A 20,540-nucleotide genomic window follows, 5' to 3' on the forward strand; every position below is an offset into this window, starting at 1 on the left:
ATCAGGCCCTGGGGATTTATCGGCCTTCAATCCCATCAATTTCCCCAACACAATTTCCCGACTAATAAGGATTTCCCTCAGTTCCTCCTCCTTACTAGACCCTCCGAACCCTTTTATATCCGGAAGGTTGTTTGTGTCCTCCTCAGTGAATACCGAACCAAAGTACTTGTTCAATTGGTCCGCCATTTCTTTGTTCCCCGTTATAACTTCCCCTGATTCTGACTGCAGGGGACCTACGTTTGTCTTTACTAACCTTTTTCTCTTTACATATCTATAGAAACTTTTGCAATCCGTCTTAATGTTCCCTGCAAGCTTCTTCTCGTACTCCATTTTCCCTGCCCTAATCAAACCCTTTGTCCTCCTCTGCTGAGTTCTAAATTTCTCCCAGTCCCCGGGTTCGCTGCTATTTCTGGCCAATTTGTATGCCACTTCCTTGGCTTTAATGCTATCCCTGATTTCGCTTGATAGCCACGGTTGAGCCACCTTCCCTTTTTTATTTTTACGCCAGACAGGAATGTACAATTGTTGTCGTTCATCCATGCAGTCTCTAAATGTCTGCCATTGCCCATCCACAGTCAACCCCTTTAGTATCATTCGCCAATCTATCCTAGCCAATTCACTCCTCATACCTTCAAAGTTACCCTTCTTTAAGTTCTGGACCATGGTCTCTGAATTAACTGTTTCATTCTCCATCCTAATGCAGAATTCCACCATATTATGGTCACTCTTCCCCAAGGGGCCTCGCACAATGAGATTGCTAATTAATCCTCTCTCATTACACAACACCCAGTCTAAGATGGCCTCCCCCCTAGTTGGTTCCTCGACATATTGGTCTAAAAAACCATCCCTTATGCACTCCAGGAAATCCTCCTCCACCGTATTGTTTCCAGTTTGGTTAACCCAATCTATGTGCATATTAAAGTCACCCATTATAACTGCTGCACCTTTATTGCACGCACCCCTAATTTCATGTTTGATGCCCTCCCCAACATCACTACTACTGTTTGGAGGTCTGTACACAACTCCCACTAACGTTTTTTGCCCTTTGGTATTCTGCAGCTCTACCCATATAGATTCCACATCATCCAAGCTAATGTCCTTCCGAACTATTGCCTTAATTTGCTCCTTAACCAGCAATGCTACCCCACCTCCTTTTCCTTTTATTCTATCTTTCCTGAATGTTGAATACCCCTGGATGTTGAGTTCCCAGCCCTGATCATCCTGGAGCCACGTCTCCATAATCCCAATCACATCATATTTGTTAACATCTATTTGCACAGTTAATTCATCCACCTTATTGCGGATACTCCTTGCATTAAGACACAAAGCCTTCAGGCTTGTTTTTTTAACACCCTTTGTCCTTTTAGAATTTTGCTGTACAATGGCCCTTTTTGTTCTTTGCCTTGGGTTTCTCTGCCCTCCACTTTTCCTCATCTCCTTTCTGTCTTTTGCTTTTGCCTCCTTTTGTTTCCCTCTGTCTCCCTGCATTGGTTCCCATCCCCCTCCAGATGTGGTCTCACCAAGGCCCTGTAGCAAGTCATCCTTACTCTTATACTCCAACACCCCCTGCAATAAAGGCCAACATGCCATTTACCTTCCTTATTGCTTGCTGTACATTCTGTGTTTCTTGCACAAGGACACCCAAATCTCTCTGAACACCAACATTTAAAACATTCTCACCATCTAAATTCTGATTTTCTATTTTTCCTACCAAAGTAAATAACCTCACATTTCCCTACATTATACTCTATCTGCCATCTTACTGCCCACTCACTTAGTCTTTCTATATCCCTTTGCAGACCTTTTGGCTATAATCTTACCGGTGTTGTGAGTGCGGATTTGAATCAGGACTGCTGCAAAATGGCCGTGATTGACAGCGAGGCGGAAGTCCACTCTGAACCCGCCTCCTTGTAAGTTTCTAGAGTGCTGCGGTTTGCAGACCTGGCACTAAGCGGCGGGTCAGGCAATTGTGCTAGTTAAGAAGCTGCTTAAAGCTACTTAAGCAGAATTTTACCAGGTCCAAAGGATTTTGCTATGTTTTTTACGAGATTCGCATCCCTCGGGGAACACATCAGATAAGTGTGTCGAGTTCTCAACATCTCTGTATTGGTTTGTCTAGTTGACAGCTGCAAAAGTGGTATGAAAGCTACCATTTCACAGCTGTTCACTTTCCAATCAAAAAAGCTGGAGTCTTCAGGATTTGGAATACACGTTTCAGCTTTATGGAGATTTGACGGGTTTGCAGTGAACTCTCTATCCAGTGTCTACTCCTTGGAGCAACGTATCTCGCCATTGACAGGGCGCTTCTGTCATCTCAACTTCAGCTGCCATCTATTCCATCAGCATCGATGCACTTGAAAAAAATCTCACCTTGGTCCTCAGAATCCCATCACAATCAGCCCCAACACCAACATCTCAAGGCACAACAGCATCACCAACAATAACACCAACCTTCTCCTCAATCATCTGATGCTGCACAGGACATAGGACAATCTATATTAACGACTTGAAAGAAGGGACCGAGTATAACATAGCCAAGTTTGCTGACGATATAAAGATGGGAGGAAGGGTAATGTGTGAGGAGGACACAAAAAATCTGCAAAAGGACATAGACAGACTAAGTGAGTGGGCAAAAATTTGGCAGATGGGAGTATAATGTTGGAAAATGTGAGGTCATGCGCTTTGGTAGAAAAATCCAAAGAGCAAGTTATTATTTAAATGGAGAAAAATTACAAAGTGCTGCAGTGCAGCGGGACCTGGGGGTCCGGGTACATGAAACACAAAAGGTTAGTATGCAGGTACAGCAAGTAATCAGGAAGGCCAATGGAATCTTGGCCTTTATTGCTAAGGGGATGGAGTATAAAAGCAGGGCAGTCTTGCTACAATTAAACAGGGTATTGATGAAGCTACATCTGGAATACTGTGTACAGTTTTGGTTTCCATTTTTACAAAAGGATATACTTGCTTTGGAGGCAGTTCAGAGAAGGTTCACTAGGTTGATTGCGGAGATGAGGGGTTTGATTTATAGAAACATAGACATAGAAACATAGAAAATAGGTGCAGGATTAGGCTATTCGGCCTTTCGAGCCTGCATCACCATTCAATGAGTTCATGGCTGAACATGCAACTTCAGTACCCCATTCCTGCTTTCTCGCCATACCCCTTGATCCCTCTAGTAGTAAGGACTACATCTAACTCCATGGGAATTATGAGGTAAGGTTGACTAGGTTGGGCCTCTACTCATTGGAATTCAGAAGGATGAGAGATGATCTTATCGAAAAATATAAGTTTATGAGAGGGCTTGACAAGATGGAAGCAGAGAGGACGTTTCCACTGATAGGGGAGACTAGAACTAGATGGCATAATCTTAGAATAAGGGGCCGCCCATTTAAAACTGAGATGAGGAGAAATTTCTTCTCTCAGAGGCTTGTAAATCTGTGGAATTCGTTGCCTCAGAGAGCTGTAGAAGCTGGGACATTGAATAAATTTAAGACAGAGATAGACAGTTTCTTAACCGATAAGGGAATAAGGGGTTATGGGGAGCAGGCAGGGAAGTGGACCTGAGTCCATGATCGGATCAACCATGATCGTATTAAATGGCGGAGCAGGCTCGTGGAGCCGTATGGCTTACTCCTGCTCCTATTTCTTATGACACAGGGCCTCAGCATCCGACCACATTGCTGCCGGGATGCCAGGGATGGCCTCACTATGTCCACATTTACTTCACTTGACAGTGTACACCCTGGCTGCCACATGATGTGCCAGGTTGGCACCACCCCACACCAACACCATAAAGCCTCCCTACAATAGCCAAGCCATTCCTTTCACACTCCTCGCCATTGCGGGCGTATATCATTATGTCTCACCATTCACTGCAACTCACTAAACCACTTCCAAAGGTGCACACAGATCTGTCCAAGAATGCAAAGTGTTGAAAATATAGATTTCAATGCTTGACAATACATTAGCAAAAACTTTACATCAGCATTGGCGATAACACCCAATTGCCTACCCTTGTGTGTTGTTAGTTGGTATGATTGAACAAGGATGAGGGTGAGTGTGAGGGATGGCTAGTGAGATAGGGATGTGAAAATGTAGATAGAGAGGGATGGGTGGAGGTACAAGGTAAGTTGGTGTGAGTAAGGATGCGCAGTAGGGTAGGGAAGGCGGGATGTGATGAATGGACAAGGGTGAGGTTGAGTGTGGCTTTGCAGTCACTGAAAGGTTTGTGCCACTGAAGCCAGGTCCTCCTGACGACATCTCTGCTTGTGTCCTCCTGTACAACGTGTAACCAGGCTGCGTTGGTGTCCTGGAGAGGTCTCTTCTGCCCATTGTAAGGGAAGAGAACCTCTCTGCATTCTGTGACTCCCTCCATAAGCATCTGGAGGGAGGCATGGGAGAGCCTGGGTGCAGCCGTACAACTTTGTGCAGTGTTTGTCAGTATTTGCACCTCAATGCTGCAGAACACTGACAGCACAACTGTTAAAATCAATTTGGACATGGTCCCTTTTAGGAAACCAGCTGATCATGCGTCATCAGATGACGTCATCAGACTCGCTTTATTTAATTGGCCGAGAACCGCACAGGGCGAGCTTAACAAGCCCCATCAAGACAAAATCATGTCGGAGACTCGGATCAACACAACTGCGAGGTCGGCACCCGTCACGGAGGTCATACGCTCCTGACCCGCTGAGGTTGGTAAAATCCAGCCCTTTGTGATCCCCTCACAGCTTAATGTCCCACCTAGCTTTGTATCATCCGCAAACTTGGATACATTACACTCGGTCCCTTCATCTAGGTCATTAATATAGATTATAACTACTTGATGGCCAAGCACTGATCCTTGCGGTACCCCACTAGTTACAGCCTGCCAACCTGTAAACAACCCATTTATCCTGTCTGTTTTCAGTCCGTTAACCAATCATCTATCCATGCTACTATGTTATCCCCAAACCCATGAGAGCATCTTGTGTAATAACCTTTTATGTGGCACCTTATCGAATGCCTTTTGGAAATCCAAATATATTACATCCACTAGTTCCCTTTATCTACCCTGCTAGTTACATCCTCATAAAACTCTAATAAATTTGTCAAACACGATTGCCCTTTCATAAAAACATGTTGACTTTGCCTAATCATGTTATGATATTCTAAGTGCCCTGATACCACTTCCTTAATAATGGGAGAATGGAGCAATCCATCTCCAGCGTGACTGGCATGATGTCACAGGCCATGGCAATTATGTGTTCATTCATGGAAAGGGAGGCCACCTGCATGGAGCATCAAACGCAGCATTCAAACGAGTGCATGCTAGCTCTGAACAATAGTTTGCAGACTCTGAATGCAACCATATCGAGGTTGTATAGAAACCTAGGGCTAGAACCTCCACTTTTGAGCTTATCACCCAAAAATGGGCGTTATTTCCGGCATGGGCACTAAAAAAGGGTTTTCAGATCACCAGCTTCTCGCCCATTCTCAAAACACCAAGTTTACATTTTTGAAAATGGCCGTTATCGTGAGCGATGTCAAATGGGCGGTAGCGTTAAATTTTTCTGACCTTCTGCCGTAAAGTGTGGCCGTCCTTAACAACGGCATGGCAATGCTCGATTCCTGTGATTCAGGAGGTCAAGGGTCACCATGACATGCACAGAAGAGGAGACAGAGAGAGAGGAAGCTCAGAGGGACTGAAGGGGTGGCTAGATGTGGTGTGACTGCTTTGGGAGGAAGGAAGGAGACTTTAGAGCTTCACAGCAAGTAAGCAAACAAAAAGTAGCTGTTAACAGCCACATATTTGACCAAATTTGCCCTTTTAATGGAGGGAGAGGAGGAAGCATCACCGCATGCTGTGGAGACAGATGCTGGAGAGAGCAGTGAGGTGGGAGAGGAGCACATTGGAGGCTGCAAAAGAGCCAGGAGGTTCTCGGACGAGGCAAATGCCTCCCTCCTGCAGGAGGTCGAGTCACGCTGGGGTGATTTGACACAGGGAGGGTGTGGAAAGCCCACCCTAAAGGCCTACCAGAGGATATGGACCGAGATAGAAGAGGTGGTCTCGTCGGCGATCAACGAGGTGCGTGAGGGCAACCAATGCCGCAAACGATGGAACGTCCTTGTGGGATCCGCATGAGTAAGTATTACATTGATTTACATGTACTTATGTATTTAGATAATTTGATTGGTAACAGTCATGAGTGACTATCAGCAGATGTGAGGTCTTGCACCTTTACTGGGAATGTTGTAGTCAAAGCCTGCGGTCACGGTGTACGTCTTTATGTAAAGAATGATAATTTTCATAATAATCATGATTACATCTGTCGGTTATGTGTTGTATCAATCTCTGTGACAGCACCTAGCTATGATATCACGCAATGATCTCATGCAATGTCGTCCTGTCGCCTTTTACAGAAGAAGCTATCGACGATGAGGTCCATGTAGAAGCGAACGGGTGGGGGGCTACCAGTCCCAACGACAAGAATGAGATGGAGGAGCGGGTGCTAGCACTCATGGGGAAGCACCCCCGGACAGCCACAGACGCATCTGCAGACCCTGAAGTGATGCTATGTGAGTAAAGTTTACACCATTGCGTGATATAAAGTCAATAGATGCCACACCCACTCATATCCGACCAATTATATATGATAGATGATCTCTAAAATTATCATCGAAATAATGCTGGCCTAATGAAAATCATTGCAATACACAATTTGTTGATGGTCATGAAATGTGATGTCTGCGATGATTTTCAGGGCAGTGGTGCTTTTGTTGTGCATATGCTGTGTGTAGCACTTTGCCACCCTAGCACCCCCTTCTCCTCTAACAACCTCATTTGTGTCTTGCAGCTCAGCCAACAACACGGCCCCAGGCAAGGCCACAGAGGCCAGAAGGTGGGGGCGCAGGGCAGGAGTCGGCGGACGTTCCTACTACATCTGGTGCTGAGGAGCTCTGATTGTCGCCCGTCAACCCGCTGGGTCTGTTCTCGACAGATGAGAGCGCGGACTTCGAAGAACCTGCATCGCCTCGCTCCAGAATCCATTCCACCCCAAGGCCATCGAGTAGTCCTCCAGTCATTCCCGCCTCCACTCTGGAGGTGCTAGCTCCTAGCACCTCTCCACAGGCACCCCATTTGTCCCGAGGATGGCGCCGACCCCATGGAGGCCTCGTGGACACAGCAGGTCTGTTCCACAAGCATGACATGACAGCGGTGAGATGGTTCAGTTGTCCAGGAGGACTCTAGACATTGGTGACAAGCTCATCGAAGCATTGGGGGGCATATCCCGACACCTGGCCACTATGTCCGAGTACATTCCGTGCATGGCGGAGTCCCTGGATGCGATAGCCAGGAACACTGCTGCCACAGCCCTCCCAGTGGTCCCAGAGCGCAGCACTCCACCCTTAGGTTCTGCACAACCACTGCAAACGGCAAATGCGAGCAAGGACCAAGATCCTGCTTCTGCATCAGAGAATGTTGCTCCCTCTGCACCCCCTGCTCCCGTACCCATTCAACCAATGCATCTGCCTTCATCCCCCCCAATGAGGCACCGCCTGAGGAGCTCCTCAGCCAGGTGGGGAAGGGATAGAGGTGGGGAGAAGAAAGAGAGGGGTGAAGGAAAGTGAGGTGCATGTGCACAGGTGTTATATCTCCATCTGGTTGTATATAATTTGTTGCAATGTATGGGGGCTGGGGACTACGCTCCTGCTTTGCCTTTGTATTCTGTGTTGCTGGACATGTGGACCATGTGATTTATGTCAATGGTGGAAAAAGTGGGATATGGGCGGGGGTTGGGTGTTATTGGCTGTGTTACTTATGATTTCAGACCAATGTTGGTGTTAAACTTTTGTTATTGAAGATAACCTTGTTGCGCATTGTCTCTGATAGCTGGACCGCTACACACTGGTGATTCCTTACCGTGAAAGGATTAAATACAACTTAACATCAATCAACATAAACTTTAGCTGACATCAAGGTGATGGGCACCATTGATGTCTGAGCTGCACGCACACAACAGTGTGTCAGCGTTGTCACTCACATCAGCGCTCTTTCAGGCAAATCTTTCTGATATCAGCTCCTCGCGTAAGAGTGGGATTTAACAAATGCCAGCCACACCGCTGGCATCCGTCCCGGTTAGTTCCACTTTTTGTGGGCGGTTGTTTTGAGCGGACGATATTCTGGCCGATATGTGTGCGAGGTAATGAAATTGATGGTGGGCGATCTCCATGCCGCTAGTTTGGGTAAATATGCTCTTTACGACAAAAAACAGTCACCGGGCGTTATTATTGAATCTCAGCGTTAAGTCCATGAGGAAAGTAACACTGGGCGATATTATGGGCGTTGAAATTGCCCATTCTGCTGATTCCGCCCCAAAAAAGTGGGCGGGTGGTAATATTTATTCTCAGCGTTAAACACACGGGGAAAGTAACGCTCGGCAATAAGTCTCCTAAAAAAGCCCGTCAGTTTTCATTTTGTGCCAAAATGGGACCTATGTGGGCGTTAAGCAGGCAACAAAAGTGGAGGTTCTAGCCCCTAGACCTGGCTGTTGATCCTCCACTCCTTGCATGCAGGGAAGTGTGGGTGGGCCATGAGAGGGATGATGGTGAGCGGGGATATGGAAGCGTGGCTCTGCTCAAAGCACTCCCACTTCTCCCCCGTTGCCCCCTTCCTGCCTCAGTCAGTACCCCACATGCTGTCTCGTGTCCCAATGGCTGAGTCTGCTCTTGCACAGGCGCAAAGAGGAGCAAGCTTTGGCAGGGCCCTCACAAGCTCCAAAACCCAGAGGAATCTGCCAACAGTATCTGAGCAGTCAGAACACAAAAGTGAGCAGCCTACCTCTACCTCTGCTGAAGCCGCAGGGTTTGCAGGGTGTCGGAGTTATTGGAAGAGGAAGATTAAAGAATTCTAGATGCACAATGGTATGTGCATGGGTGTGTTATAAAACTTTAGATTTCTGTTTACTTTTTGAGCCATGTATAATTATTTCTTTGTACAACTTTCCCGTCTTGTCCCATTTTTGCCTGCTGCCTGGCAAGTAGCCTCATCAGTTGAACTGAATGGTGAGACATTATTTAATCTTGAGCAATGGATGTGTGTGACAGGAATGGTTCGGTCATTTTAGGACTGCTTTGTGACGGAAGTTGGTTCATCATCTGGGTGCTGTATGGGTGCACTGGTGCAACCTAACTAAATCATACCATTATGAGGCCATCCCGGGCCTCCCAGGCAGCAATGTGCACCGCTGCTGGTGTCATGTCCACTTCAGGTTCCTCCTCCTCCTCCCAGTGTTCCTCCTGCTCCTCCTCCTCCTCCTCCCCCTCCTCCTCCGAAGAGGTTCTGCGCCCTGCTCCTCCTGCAGCTCCAATCCTTCCTGCTGCACTGTGTTGTGCAGAGCACAGCATACAACGATCATTCTGGAGACCCTGGCTGGGGTGTACAGAAGGGCTCCTCCAGAACTGTCTAGGCATCTGAAGTGCATCCTCAGCATCCCGATTGCTTGCTCTATTATACATCTCGTAGTCATTGGTTTTGATTGCAGCGCTGTTCAGCTTCATTGCTTGGCCTCCTGAAGGGTGTCATCAGCCACACCTTCAGTGGATACCCCTTTTCTCCAAGCAGCCAGACAATAAGTCTGGTCGGAGGTACAAAGAGCTAAGGGAGGGTGAGTCATAACAGCTCCCTGGGAATCTGGCAGACACATGCATGATGATCTTTTTGTGGTTGCAGACGAGCTGCACATTGATGGAGTGGAAACCCTTGCGATTCACAAACACTCCTGGGTGATGTGTGGGTGCCTTGATGGCCACATGTGTGCAGTCGATGATGCCCTGCACTTGTGGAAAGCCAGCCAGAGCCGCAAAGCTGAATGCCCGCTCAGTAACACTGACTTCATCAACGGCAAAGTGCACATAAGCGTCTGCCTTGTCAAACATGGCATTGGTCACCTGGGTGCTGCATTTGTGGGCGGCCGACTGTGAGGTCCTGCAAATGTCTCCTGCCAGTCCCTGGAAGGAGCCTGAGGTGAAGAAGTTGAGGGCGGTGGTGACTTTGACAGCCACTGGAAACGCGTGTCCACCAGATCTACTTGCAGCAGGTCTTTTTCCAGCAGGCTACAAATGTCCGCCACGACCTGACTTGATTGCCTGAGCCTCCTGAGGCACTGGTGTTCAGTTGTGTCCAGGGAGCTGATCCTCTGCCCATATACCTTGTGTTGGGGGTATTGCCTTCTGCGAGCTGCACCCCTGGCTCATCCCCTCTCTCCTGTGGAGCTGCAGGTTGATGAATAGAAGGCTGCTGCTGGTGCTGTTACTGCTGGGGCTCATCCTGGTCCTCATCTGAGATCCAAGGTGAAACAGCATAAGCGGCACCCATGCTGATGTGATATATGACAGAAGTAAAATGGAGACCAGAGCCACATTCCTCCAATGTAATTAAAGTGCCTTCCAAAGTTGCAGAAATCACATGCAAACTTCTGAAAGCAAACTCACAGCACAAGTGATGATAGCAAGAGCCTTTCCCTTAAGCAAGGAAGCAGGTGTGAGGTCTGACTTTATATGTGATTTATTATAAATGGCATTTGTTCAGCTCCCACAATTACCACTGTGCTCTCACCTTACTTTCACTGGCGAGGTTCAGCAAGCCCAGGAATCCCGTAGACAACCAATGAAAGCTGCAACATCAGGTAAAGAAAGGCTGTTAATAGCCTCTTAACGATCTCTAAATTACATAGGATTACATAGGCTATACTTCACAGAAACAGACCATTTGGCCCAACTAGTCCATGCCGGCATTTATGCTCCACTTGAGCCTCTTCCTGTCTTTTCTCATCTAACTCTATCAACATAACCCTCTATTCCCTTCTCCCTCATATACTTATCTAGCCTCCCCTTAAATGCATCTATAAAATGTGTTTCAACCGCTCCTTGTGGTGACGAGGTCCACATTCTCACCACTCTCTGGGTAAAGAGGTTTCTTCTGAATTCCCTATTTGATTTCTTTGTGACTACCTTATATTGATGACCTCAAGTGTTGCTCTTCCCCACAAGTGGAAACACTCTCTGTATCTACTCTATCAAAACCTTTCATAATTTTAAAGAACTCTATTAGGCCACTCCTCAGCCTTAAAGAGATCCAGGTTGTTCATCCTTTCCTGATGAGTATACCCTCGTATTTCTGGTATCATTCTTGTAAATCTTTTTTGCACCTTCTCCAGTGCCTCTGTGTGCTTTTTATAATATGGCAACCAGAATTGTACGCAGTACTCCAAATGTGGTCTAACCAAGGTTCGAAACAAGTTTAGCATAACTTCTTTACTTTTCAATTCAATCCCTCGAGAAATAAACCCTAGTGCTTGGTTTGCTTTTTTATGGCCTTGTTAATCTGTGTCACTATTTTTCTGATTTGTGTATTTGTACTCTGAGATCCCTTTGCTCTTCTACCCCATTTAGATTCATATTTTCCAAGTAATATGTGACCTCCCTATATTTTTTTACCAAAATGTAATACCTCACATTTATCTGTGTTGAAATTAATTTTGCCAATTATATGCCAATTCTGCAAATGTATTAATGTGTTGCAGTCCTCCTCAGTATTGACTATCCCCCCAATTTGGTGTCATCTGCAAATTTAGAAATTGTGTTTTGATTTCAAAGTCTAAATTGTTAATGCCACTCTGAATAGCTACCTTTTAACCCTACACTCTGCTTTCTGTCTTGTAATCAGCTAGTTATCCATTCTGCTACTTGTCCCCTGACTGCATGCTCTGACCTTGTTTATCAGTCTATTATCAGGTACCTTATTGAAGGCCTTTTGAAAATCTGGATAAATTACATCTACTGCTTTACTCTTGTCTACTCTCTCAAAAAATTCAGTGAGGTTGGTCAAGCAAGACTCTCTTTTGAAATCCATGCTGACTATTCATTATTATATTTTTGGTTTCTGATGTTCTTCTATTTTCTCCTTTAGTAGGGATTCAATTATTTTTCCTACCACCGATGTTAAGCTGACTGGTCTGTAGTTCCCTGGACATGTTCTATCTCCCTTCTTAAATATAGGTATTACGTTACCTATCCACCAGTCCTCTGAGTGTGTTTCTAACAAATTATTAAATATGTGTAATAATGCCTCTGCTATCTCTTCCCTAGATTCTTTTAAAATAAATGGATGCAATCCATCCAGACCAGGGGTTTGATCCTCTTTGAGTTTGATTAGTTTATTTAACGTTTCTTCTCTTTTTATTTTAAATGCAGTTATCTCATTTTTAATCTCATCATCTGATGTCATCTCCATTTGTTCTACCTCCCTGGTAAATAATGAATCAAAGCAATTGATTAATATTTCCGCCATCTCTCTATCGCTGCTTGTGTGGCCATATTTCCATCCCGACTTTCTTTTTTCATTTATGTACCTGTAAAATATTTTACTATTTTGTGTTATGTGCCATGATAATTTACTTTCATAGTTCCTTTTTGCGTTTCTAATTGTTTTTTTGACTTCTCTCCTAATCTCTTCATATTCTCTCTTGTCATGCTCTCGCCTGCTATCAATATACTTCATGTATTCCTCTTTCCTTACCCACAATTTTTCCCTTATGTATTTATTCATCCATGGGTGTCTCATTAGTGTTTAGCTTGTTCTTGTTTTTTCACGGAATATATTTTTCCTGGACTCTGTTAAACACCGTTTTAAATATTTCCCACTGCCGTTCTAAATCATTGTTTGCCAATATTATTGTCCATTTTATTTTCCCAAGTTGCTTTAATTAGGTCGCCCGAATCTCCCGAGGGGGTCTCATAACTAACTCGCCTGAGTTAAAGGCGGAAGCCGGCGGTTTGGAGCCGGCTTCCCAATTTCAGCACTTCTAACTGCCCACACACTAAAAAGAGAAAACATCTACAAAAAGTAAAAATTCAGCCTGGCATTTCAATCCTTCTGTCACAAAAAACAGTTACAGCTTTAAGCTGCTGTTGGCATTTAAATCCTATGGCAGCTTGCCATTTCCCATCCCTTTGTGGTGAGCTCCCAAACAGGGGTGATAAACCGATGGGAGCCCACTTACAATATTTAAATGAAGCTTGGAAAATTTGGCAGGGTCAGCACTGGGGCAGTCAGATGAGCAGAAATCCTATATCCAGCAACGACCCCATCAGGGAGGAAAATCCAGACCTGAGCGTTGGGAGGCTATTCTATTCTGCACCCAAACCTCACCCAACATTCCTACAATGTTTATTTTCCAGCTAGAATCACCGCTGTTAGGAGAGCAGATTCTATTTAATTTTTCCCTCCTTAGCCCAGGGAGACGGAGGCCAAATGCAGTTCCCAAACATTGAGATCAGATAACAACACAGATATGGGATTGCCCTGGGATCCTTCTGGTTTGTATGGCCATTCGGTGGGTTTACCTACTGAACTAGTGAGATTGTGGGATTTTTTTACCGTGAAAAAATAAAAATAGTGAAAAATGCAGCTAGAAACTAATGACCATTTGCTCTGAATTATCTTACTTTTAATTTTATTTTTAAGAAATAATGTAAGGGGGAGTAACTTTTGAAAGCTGAAAAAATTAGGGCCAGATTCTCAGCTTTCTCTAAGTTTGGTGTTAGCACTCCAGGAAGAAAGTGGAGCGTTAAATCAAGCGCTAACACCGAACTTAGAGAAAGCTGACAATCATTAGCACCTGCCGCTAATTTTTCCAGCTTTCAAAAGTTAGTGCTAAACCACGCAGATGGAGCGTTAGTGGAGCAGCACCGCACAATGTCAGCATAGCGCAGCGCTGCCAGGATCCGAGACTCCTTCCCTGCCTTAAAGGGAAGAGCCATCGCTGCAGGCTCTGCATTGGAACACATTAGCTGGTCCCCAACGGCAGGCGCGATCCAGCTCGATCAGCCCAAAGCACTCTAGCAGAGTACCAGACTGATCAATTGCGGCTGAGGAAAAATCAAAAAAATTGACATAATGCATTCGCACAATTTTTTTACTTACCGCACCAACATCCCCTTTAACTTGCGCCCTGAAGCGCCCGGCCTCTCGAACAACTCCTGCAGCTGTCAGTGTTGTCACCCGGCAATGCAGGGAGCGGAACCGAAGTTCGGGTCGGGGGCCCTACCTGGTTGATGCGCAGGACAATGACATCACGATCTCCACGCGCAAACCTCTGGGCCAATTTAGTGGGAGTCGTTTCTTTTGCCCGCCTGGTCAGTAAGTTGTTAATGCCCCGATATCCCCCCCTGCCCCACGGAGGTGATAACGAGAGGCGCAAAGGAGGCCAATTTCTAGGACTAAGGGGTCGAAATTCTGTACCGTCGTTTTTGAGGCGGTGTCACCGCCTGAGTGTTGAATTTACCGCCAGGCATTAGGTGCAGGCTCCAACTGCTAAATTCAGTTTTTACGCCCAAGGATGAGAGAACAGCACTAAAAAGTGGTGTTGCACACTCATCCTCAGGCGGGAGCTCAAGAGGTATACTGAATTTCGCACCGGGAGGCTTCCACCATGCTGGCTGGAAAATGGGAAGAAAAGGTAAGAAAGAAAAAAATACTCAAACTTCTCCGACCCACACACAAACTTCCCCACTGTTAAAACTAATGAAAAAATGAAGAAATAAAGAAAGAAAAAACTTACCTTGCTCCCCGCCAGAGTTCCACTGTCTAACCACCACTTTTTTCAGGCTGTACGGCAGCCGTACAAAGCAAATATCGTGATAGAGGCATCAAAAAGGTGTTGTACGCTGGATGATGTTACCACGCGGGCAGCGTTAGCCAGTGCAGCATTGCCTTTTGGCGCCTCTGCCAAAGAATCGACTCAATTACAGCCGGGGCGTGGATGCCGATTACCGTCGAAGGTAGGCCCATTAGCCGCCTCCCACGCATGGTAACGGGTGGCAGTATAAACTGAATTTCGACCCCTAAGTTTCATACGTGTTACACATTTAAATAATTATTAGCATGCCAATTAAAGTACCAAAGCAGATAATTAAAATACAAAAATATAACCTTAGATTATATTGGGTAAAAATACCATCCCCTGGGCAAGTGACAAATGCACTTCTGGCATGGGAGCAGGGAAGGGAAGGGGCCAAGGCCTTACGCTTTATATGGATTGTTTTTCCAACCAGTCAATGCTGGGTGAGCAGGATGCTTGAGCTGCTCTAGGTCACGAACCTCTTTAGAAGGAATAACTGTACAGAATTTGAGGTAGGGCTTTCCAGCCCCATATTTCCCACTGTATGCAGGTAATAGTGTGACACCATTGCTGTGCACCTGTATAACCAGGTGCAGTAGGCACACAGCCAGGAGAAGGCATTTCCTATACTTTATAATGCTATCTGTCCAATAATTTGGTGGCTTTTTTAACTTTTTGGTTTCCTTTTGTTTAAGTGTATTGATTTTTACCATCTACCAGCCAGAGGGATTTCACTGTCATTTGTAACAGTGTCTTTGGCAGCATGGACATTCTTTTTAAAATTACTCTTGCCCTCAGATAACTGGAGGAGAAGGAGGATTTATAGATAATTCATCAGAAGGAAGTCTGTATATACCTGAGATGAGTTATTTAGACTCACCATTCCCCACATAGCTGAATCCATGAAATCTGCCAGAGTTCCTTCTGCACATCAGCTGAGATGTGCCTTCAGCACTTATGCTTGACCAGGGAGGACTTTCTGCAGGTTGAGATTGTCCCCTCAAAGTGGCTTCTGGTTGTACAGCAGAAAAAGTACCTTGAGAGATTAGGAATTGAAGGAACACATGCCCGGGGATGGGCATGTACACAACCTGCGGCCAGCCTGGGTGTCGGTCAGTAACTGTGCACTATGCAGCCAGGTTGTTCTAAGATGGCTTGAGTTATTATGGTCTTGATATATTTGATTGTGACAATATTTTCAGTTCTTCATTGCATCCTGAAGGTGCACCTTCCTGAGGAGTGGGTATGACTGAGATGTAAGGAGCTGTAATGTTGAATGAGGGCTTGGCATGAATGAGGACTACATGTGGAACAAGCGACACTTTGGGGCATGCAAACTTTGGGCAATCCACCAGATCAGTGATGTTGCTGGGTACCCTTTCCTTGCCAGATTTCTTTAAACATGCTAACTTCTTCGTCATCTATCCTCAAGTCTGCAGGTTATTACACAACATTAAGCTTGGTTACCACTTATCGCAGCAATGATGACCTGCTGTTATCTGGGGGATATGGTGGTGGGCGGGGGGGTGGGGGGGGGGATGCGGCTCAAGTACCACATTGAACAAACTTCCTCACAACCACCTCATGTGCAAGTGTATCTAACCATCAGTCAAACAGGGCACTGAGTTCTGTGCCAGTCTGTCACTTACCTACAGAATCTGTTTCGTGCCTCCACTTTGGGTTTCCTATGCCTGCCCCATCTCCCAGCCTCCCAGCCTTGGCTGAAAAATATTTGAAATTGATTTTGAATCCTGATAAAGGCTGAAACAAATGTTTGTCCCCATATGCAGTCATTTACCTTTAAGTGTGCACATGCCTTTGATTTTTGTTTGCATCCCAAATGTTCTGCTTGTGTCATTGGGTATTTGCATCAATGAATAGTTATTCAAATGAGGTTAGAAAACTTAAGAAAACTTGCTCCACTGGCTAGCTCTGCTTCAGCACTGTGGCAAAAGAATCTTAGTTGTGCCAGTGGTGGAATTCCAGGCTGTATATGCCAAGCAGATACAAAGTTATTCCAAGAAAAATTAGCCCTTTACTTGGCAGACCACTTGGCAGAAAAAATTAAGACCCTTCTATTTGAAGCCACAATGTCTCTGAGCCTTTTAAATCATCATAGGAAGGGGCAACTTGGAAAATGAAAAGTAGACCAATGAAGTGGTTTAAATATTTATAAGGTTATCATAGCTCTGAAATGCCTTCCAAAATATTGTAAGAATTAGGAATGAAGAGGGTTTAGAGTGAAGAACTCAATTTTGTCTTTGGTCATAGCCTATCCATTTTCCTCTGAGCAATTTTGATATAAAGGAAGATTCATTTCACTGAAAGCCATTAAAACATTGCATTTTCATCAGTGAAAGAAAGCATCCATCTAGCTCTAAGAAAATATCCTTTCCAATAATAGGCTACTGTTTCTGGAATGCTATGATTTTTGTCACTAGTTGTTAACATCAATACTTGAACATCAGCGTTACCTGCTGAACAGCATCTGCTGGCAATGAATCATTTTCCTTTTCTGATGCCAATGCAGCTGTGTTTGTAGGTATTGGCTCTGCTGGAGATATAGACGGTGACATCGCTCTGGCAGTATCTTCCTGTTGTTGGGACTGTTCCACTTCATTGTGAATCTCTTCAGTTTCTTCGGCTTCCACTTCTCCTTCCAATTCATCTGTCTCCTCATCAACTGTGGGTTTAAAGAGTATAAGTTCTCATGTAAAGCTGTTTTATACTGCTTTAGTGCTGTGCTAGTGCTGTCAGCTTCTGATGCATGAATGTCAATCAGCTGGTGGAAATGCCAACACAAACTTGCTGGGCCTCAGCAAATCCAGCATGTTTACATTGGTGTTGCCACCAGCTGCACCCACACACCAGGAGCAGGTGGTACTAAAAGGCCACTCAGCATAATCTAAAATCAGCTTAGAACTGAGTAAACAGTGAGCAAATCTGAGATTATGGAGGAAGATTTCCACCGTGTGCTATGTCCAGCAAAATCGTAAATATGTGATTTATAATTTTATTACCCACATCACACAGTGGAATTTTACCCTATACCTACAAGACATTGGGCCCAAATTTCCAGGGGCTGGGAAGTGAAATTAATCATTGCAATTGTGGTAGGGGACTTCAATCTGAGACGGAACCCAGATCCACCGAGGTTTCCATCCCTTGCATCTTCTATTCTTAAAATGCAAATCATGGGCAAGGTGGGGGAGGGAAGGAGGGAAGGAGGGAAGGAGGGAAGGCGCTTCTTAAATCTTCGCCTGTTCCGCCTATTTTCACTTCCGTAACATTGCCCATCTCCACCCCTGCCTCAGCTCATCCGCTGCTGAAGCCTTCATGCATGACTTTGTTACCTCTACACTTGACTATTCCAAAGCACTCCTGGCTGGCCGCCCACATTCTACCCTACATAAACAAGAGGTGATCCAAAACTCGGTTGCCCGTGTCCTAATTCGCACTAAGTTCCGCTCACGCATCACCCTTGTGCTCACTGACCTACATTGGCTTCCATTGCCTCGATTTCAAAACTCTTATTTTCAAATCCCTCCACGGCCTCACCCCTCCCTATCTCTGCAATCTCCTCCAGCCCCACAACCTCCCAAGATGTCTGCGCTCCTTTAGTTATGCCCTGCTGAGCATCCCTGATTGTAATCGCTCAAACATTGGTGGCCGTGCCTTCTGTTACCTAGGCCCCAAGCTCTGGAACTCCCTGCCTAAACCTCTGCTCCTCTCTACCTCTCTTTCCTCCTTCAAGACACTCCTTAAAACATACCTCTTTGACCAAGCTTTTGTTCACCTGTGCTAATTTCTACTTATGTGACTCGGTGTCAAATATTTATCGTATAATACGCCTGTGAAGCGCCTTGGGACGCGTTAAAGGCGCTATATAAATAGAAATTGTTGTTGTTGTTCAGTCAATGGAGGATTTTTGCCAGATGTCTGAGGGACTTCACAGGATGCCCTGAGAAGGCAGCCAGTTAATCTCCTGATAGGCCCATTGGGACCTTTGGCTGCTGAGAGAAAGAGCGCAAGGAATGTTGGGCCAATTTTACTGTCTCTAAACATTTAGCAGCTTTTGAATAAGTCTAATGACACATCTTAAAGAGAATGCTAAATTACTGCTTTGGGTGGTGGAAGATTGCCCGGAATTATAAACAAATATTCTTTTTCTGGTGATGAGTGTCATCTGTGCCTTTGATCATTTTCTGTTTTTATTTCCATTTTCTCGGATTTGCACCTTTTGTTTTTATTTCTTGTGCTTTATATTGACCTATTTATGAGCTTGACTTATTCTACGCCATGTTCTTTACTTATATTTTGCAGGAAAACCAAAAAAATCAATTTCTTTGTCAACCAATGATTCACAAGGTGTGTGGATCCACAAAAATTATGTAAGGGTGAATTGCTTAGTAAAGTACTAATGTGTATTTTGAATCATAATTTATTCTTGGGATTGCTGGATTTTCATTTCTGTGGGTGTATTGCGTGCTCTAAGGCAAATTAAAATTGATTGTTTCAATAAAAATTTATTAACCAAATCTGAAAATGTTCAACTACTATAGAGACAATTATTAACTTTTATAGAGGTAATGTAAAAGACATAATTTTCTTCATCAGCTGTTCTATCAGCTCTGGGACCGGGCCTGGCCTGGCAAGATCTTGGTGACTATAAGAGCCTCACGTGAAATAACTCCAGCAGTCTCAGCTCCATTTCTAGTGAGTGTTTTTCCACAATGTAAAACTGCCCAGCAATAATTTGCACTAAATTCACAACCTCACCTAGAAAGTCTACAAAGATAGTTTTGGAAATGGTAAATGAGGTTGGAGTTAAAATGCCTTGTTGAACCAGTGTAAAAGGAACTTTAACCTGTACTACACTTAACTTAAAAGTGTTTAGTGGTGCCACTGCCCAAAAAGTGTGGATATGTTTTCTTCCCTAACACTGACATCCTCTACAAAATTCTCCGTAAACAAAAAAGAAACCACTATGTAAAGGGCCATGCCATAAAAAGAAGTCAATGCACATAATGGTAAATTTAGCACTTCAATTGCTCCCAGCTGAGAGCTGTCCATGAAGGGAACACAGGTTGGAGAAAAAGTGCTGCAGTGTTGCAGCACTATCACCAACCTGCACTCCCCCTTTGAGCTTGGCACGACAGTACATTCACCTGGTACTAGATATCTGTAACAAAAACATATAATGAACAAGTCAATCAACATCTGAAAGAACAGGGTAAATTTTTATCTTCACCGCCTGGCCAGTAATCTGATGGATCAGATCACCCATTCCTTATAGAATGACCCTGATATCATTCCACTGATTTCAATGGAATGAAATCAAAGGAGTAAGGTTGGGATTCTATAATGGGCAAGAATCTCCTCTGCCAGATTACTGCCCATGCAGTGAAGGTGAAAATGTACCCCACAGTGTTTAGTTGAAGGATTAGATATTGATCAACATATTGTGACCTGATCAAGCAGTATTTTCTAGTTTTATTTCAGAGCAGCTCCATGAAAAAGAGTATTCAATAGTTTCCTGATTATTTCCCATTAATGACATCTTAATGAGCACAAAATACAAATAGGAATAGTTGTTTAAGCTTTTGCCTATCATTTATTATGAAAAGTAAATTATCTAAAATTGTTCTGGAATATGTGCTTACATTTTTGGAAGTCAATCTCCCTGAGAAGCCTTTCTTCCTTCATAAATTCTGCTGAAAAGTGATCCATATTCTCAAAGCCACGTTCTATCTTTTCCATGTGTGATATTTTTGATGCTTCTGAAATCCTAAAAAGTTACACAGTAATTGCATATCTGCATCTTAAGTAGGTTGTATGATAACAATTCATATCCTTATGAGAACATTAATAAAATCA

General features: G+C 44.6%; 1 protein-coding gene across 11 annotated transcripts in view; it reads right to left on the reverse strand.

Annotated features, from left to right (window-relative positions):
• trim55a (tripartite motif containing 55a) overlaps positions 1–20,540 on the reverse strand; it is a 198,037-nt gene that overhangs the window by 83,122 nt on the left and 94,375 nt on the right. For 7 of the 11 annotated variants that reach the window (XM_070891598.1, XM_070891572.1, XM_070891589.1 and 4 more), the window contains exons 7-8: positions 20,327–20,451; positions 17,138–17,346 (exon numbers count right to left, since the gene is read on the reverse strand). In XM_070891598.1, the coding sequence (XP_070747699.1) occupies positions 17,138–17,346; positions 20,327–20,451 (334 nt within the window). Of the gene's footprint in view, positions 1–10,597; positions 10,656–16,312; positions 16,385–17,137; positions 17,347–20,326; positions 20,452–20,540 lie in introns of all 11 variants that reach the window. The other 4 variants (XM_070891645.1, XM_070891628.1, XM_070891637.1 and 1 more) reach the window with 2 other exon arrangements.

This window comes from Pristiophorus japonicus, chromosome 1, assembly GCF_044704955.1.
Source record: "Pristiophorus japonicus isolate sPriJap1 chromosome 1, sPriJap1.hap1, whole genome shotgun sequence".
NCBI lineage: Eukaryota > Metazoa > Chordata > Chondrichthyes > Pristiophoridae > Pristiophorus > Pristiophorus japonicus.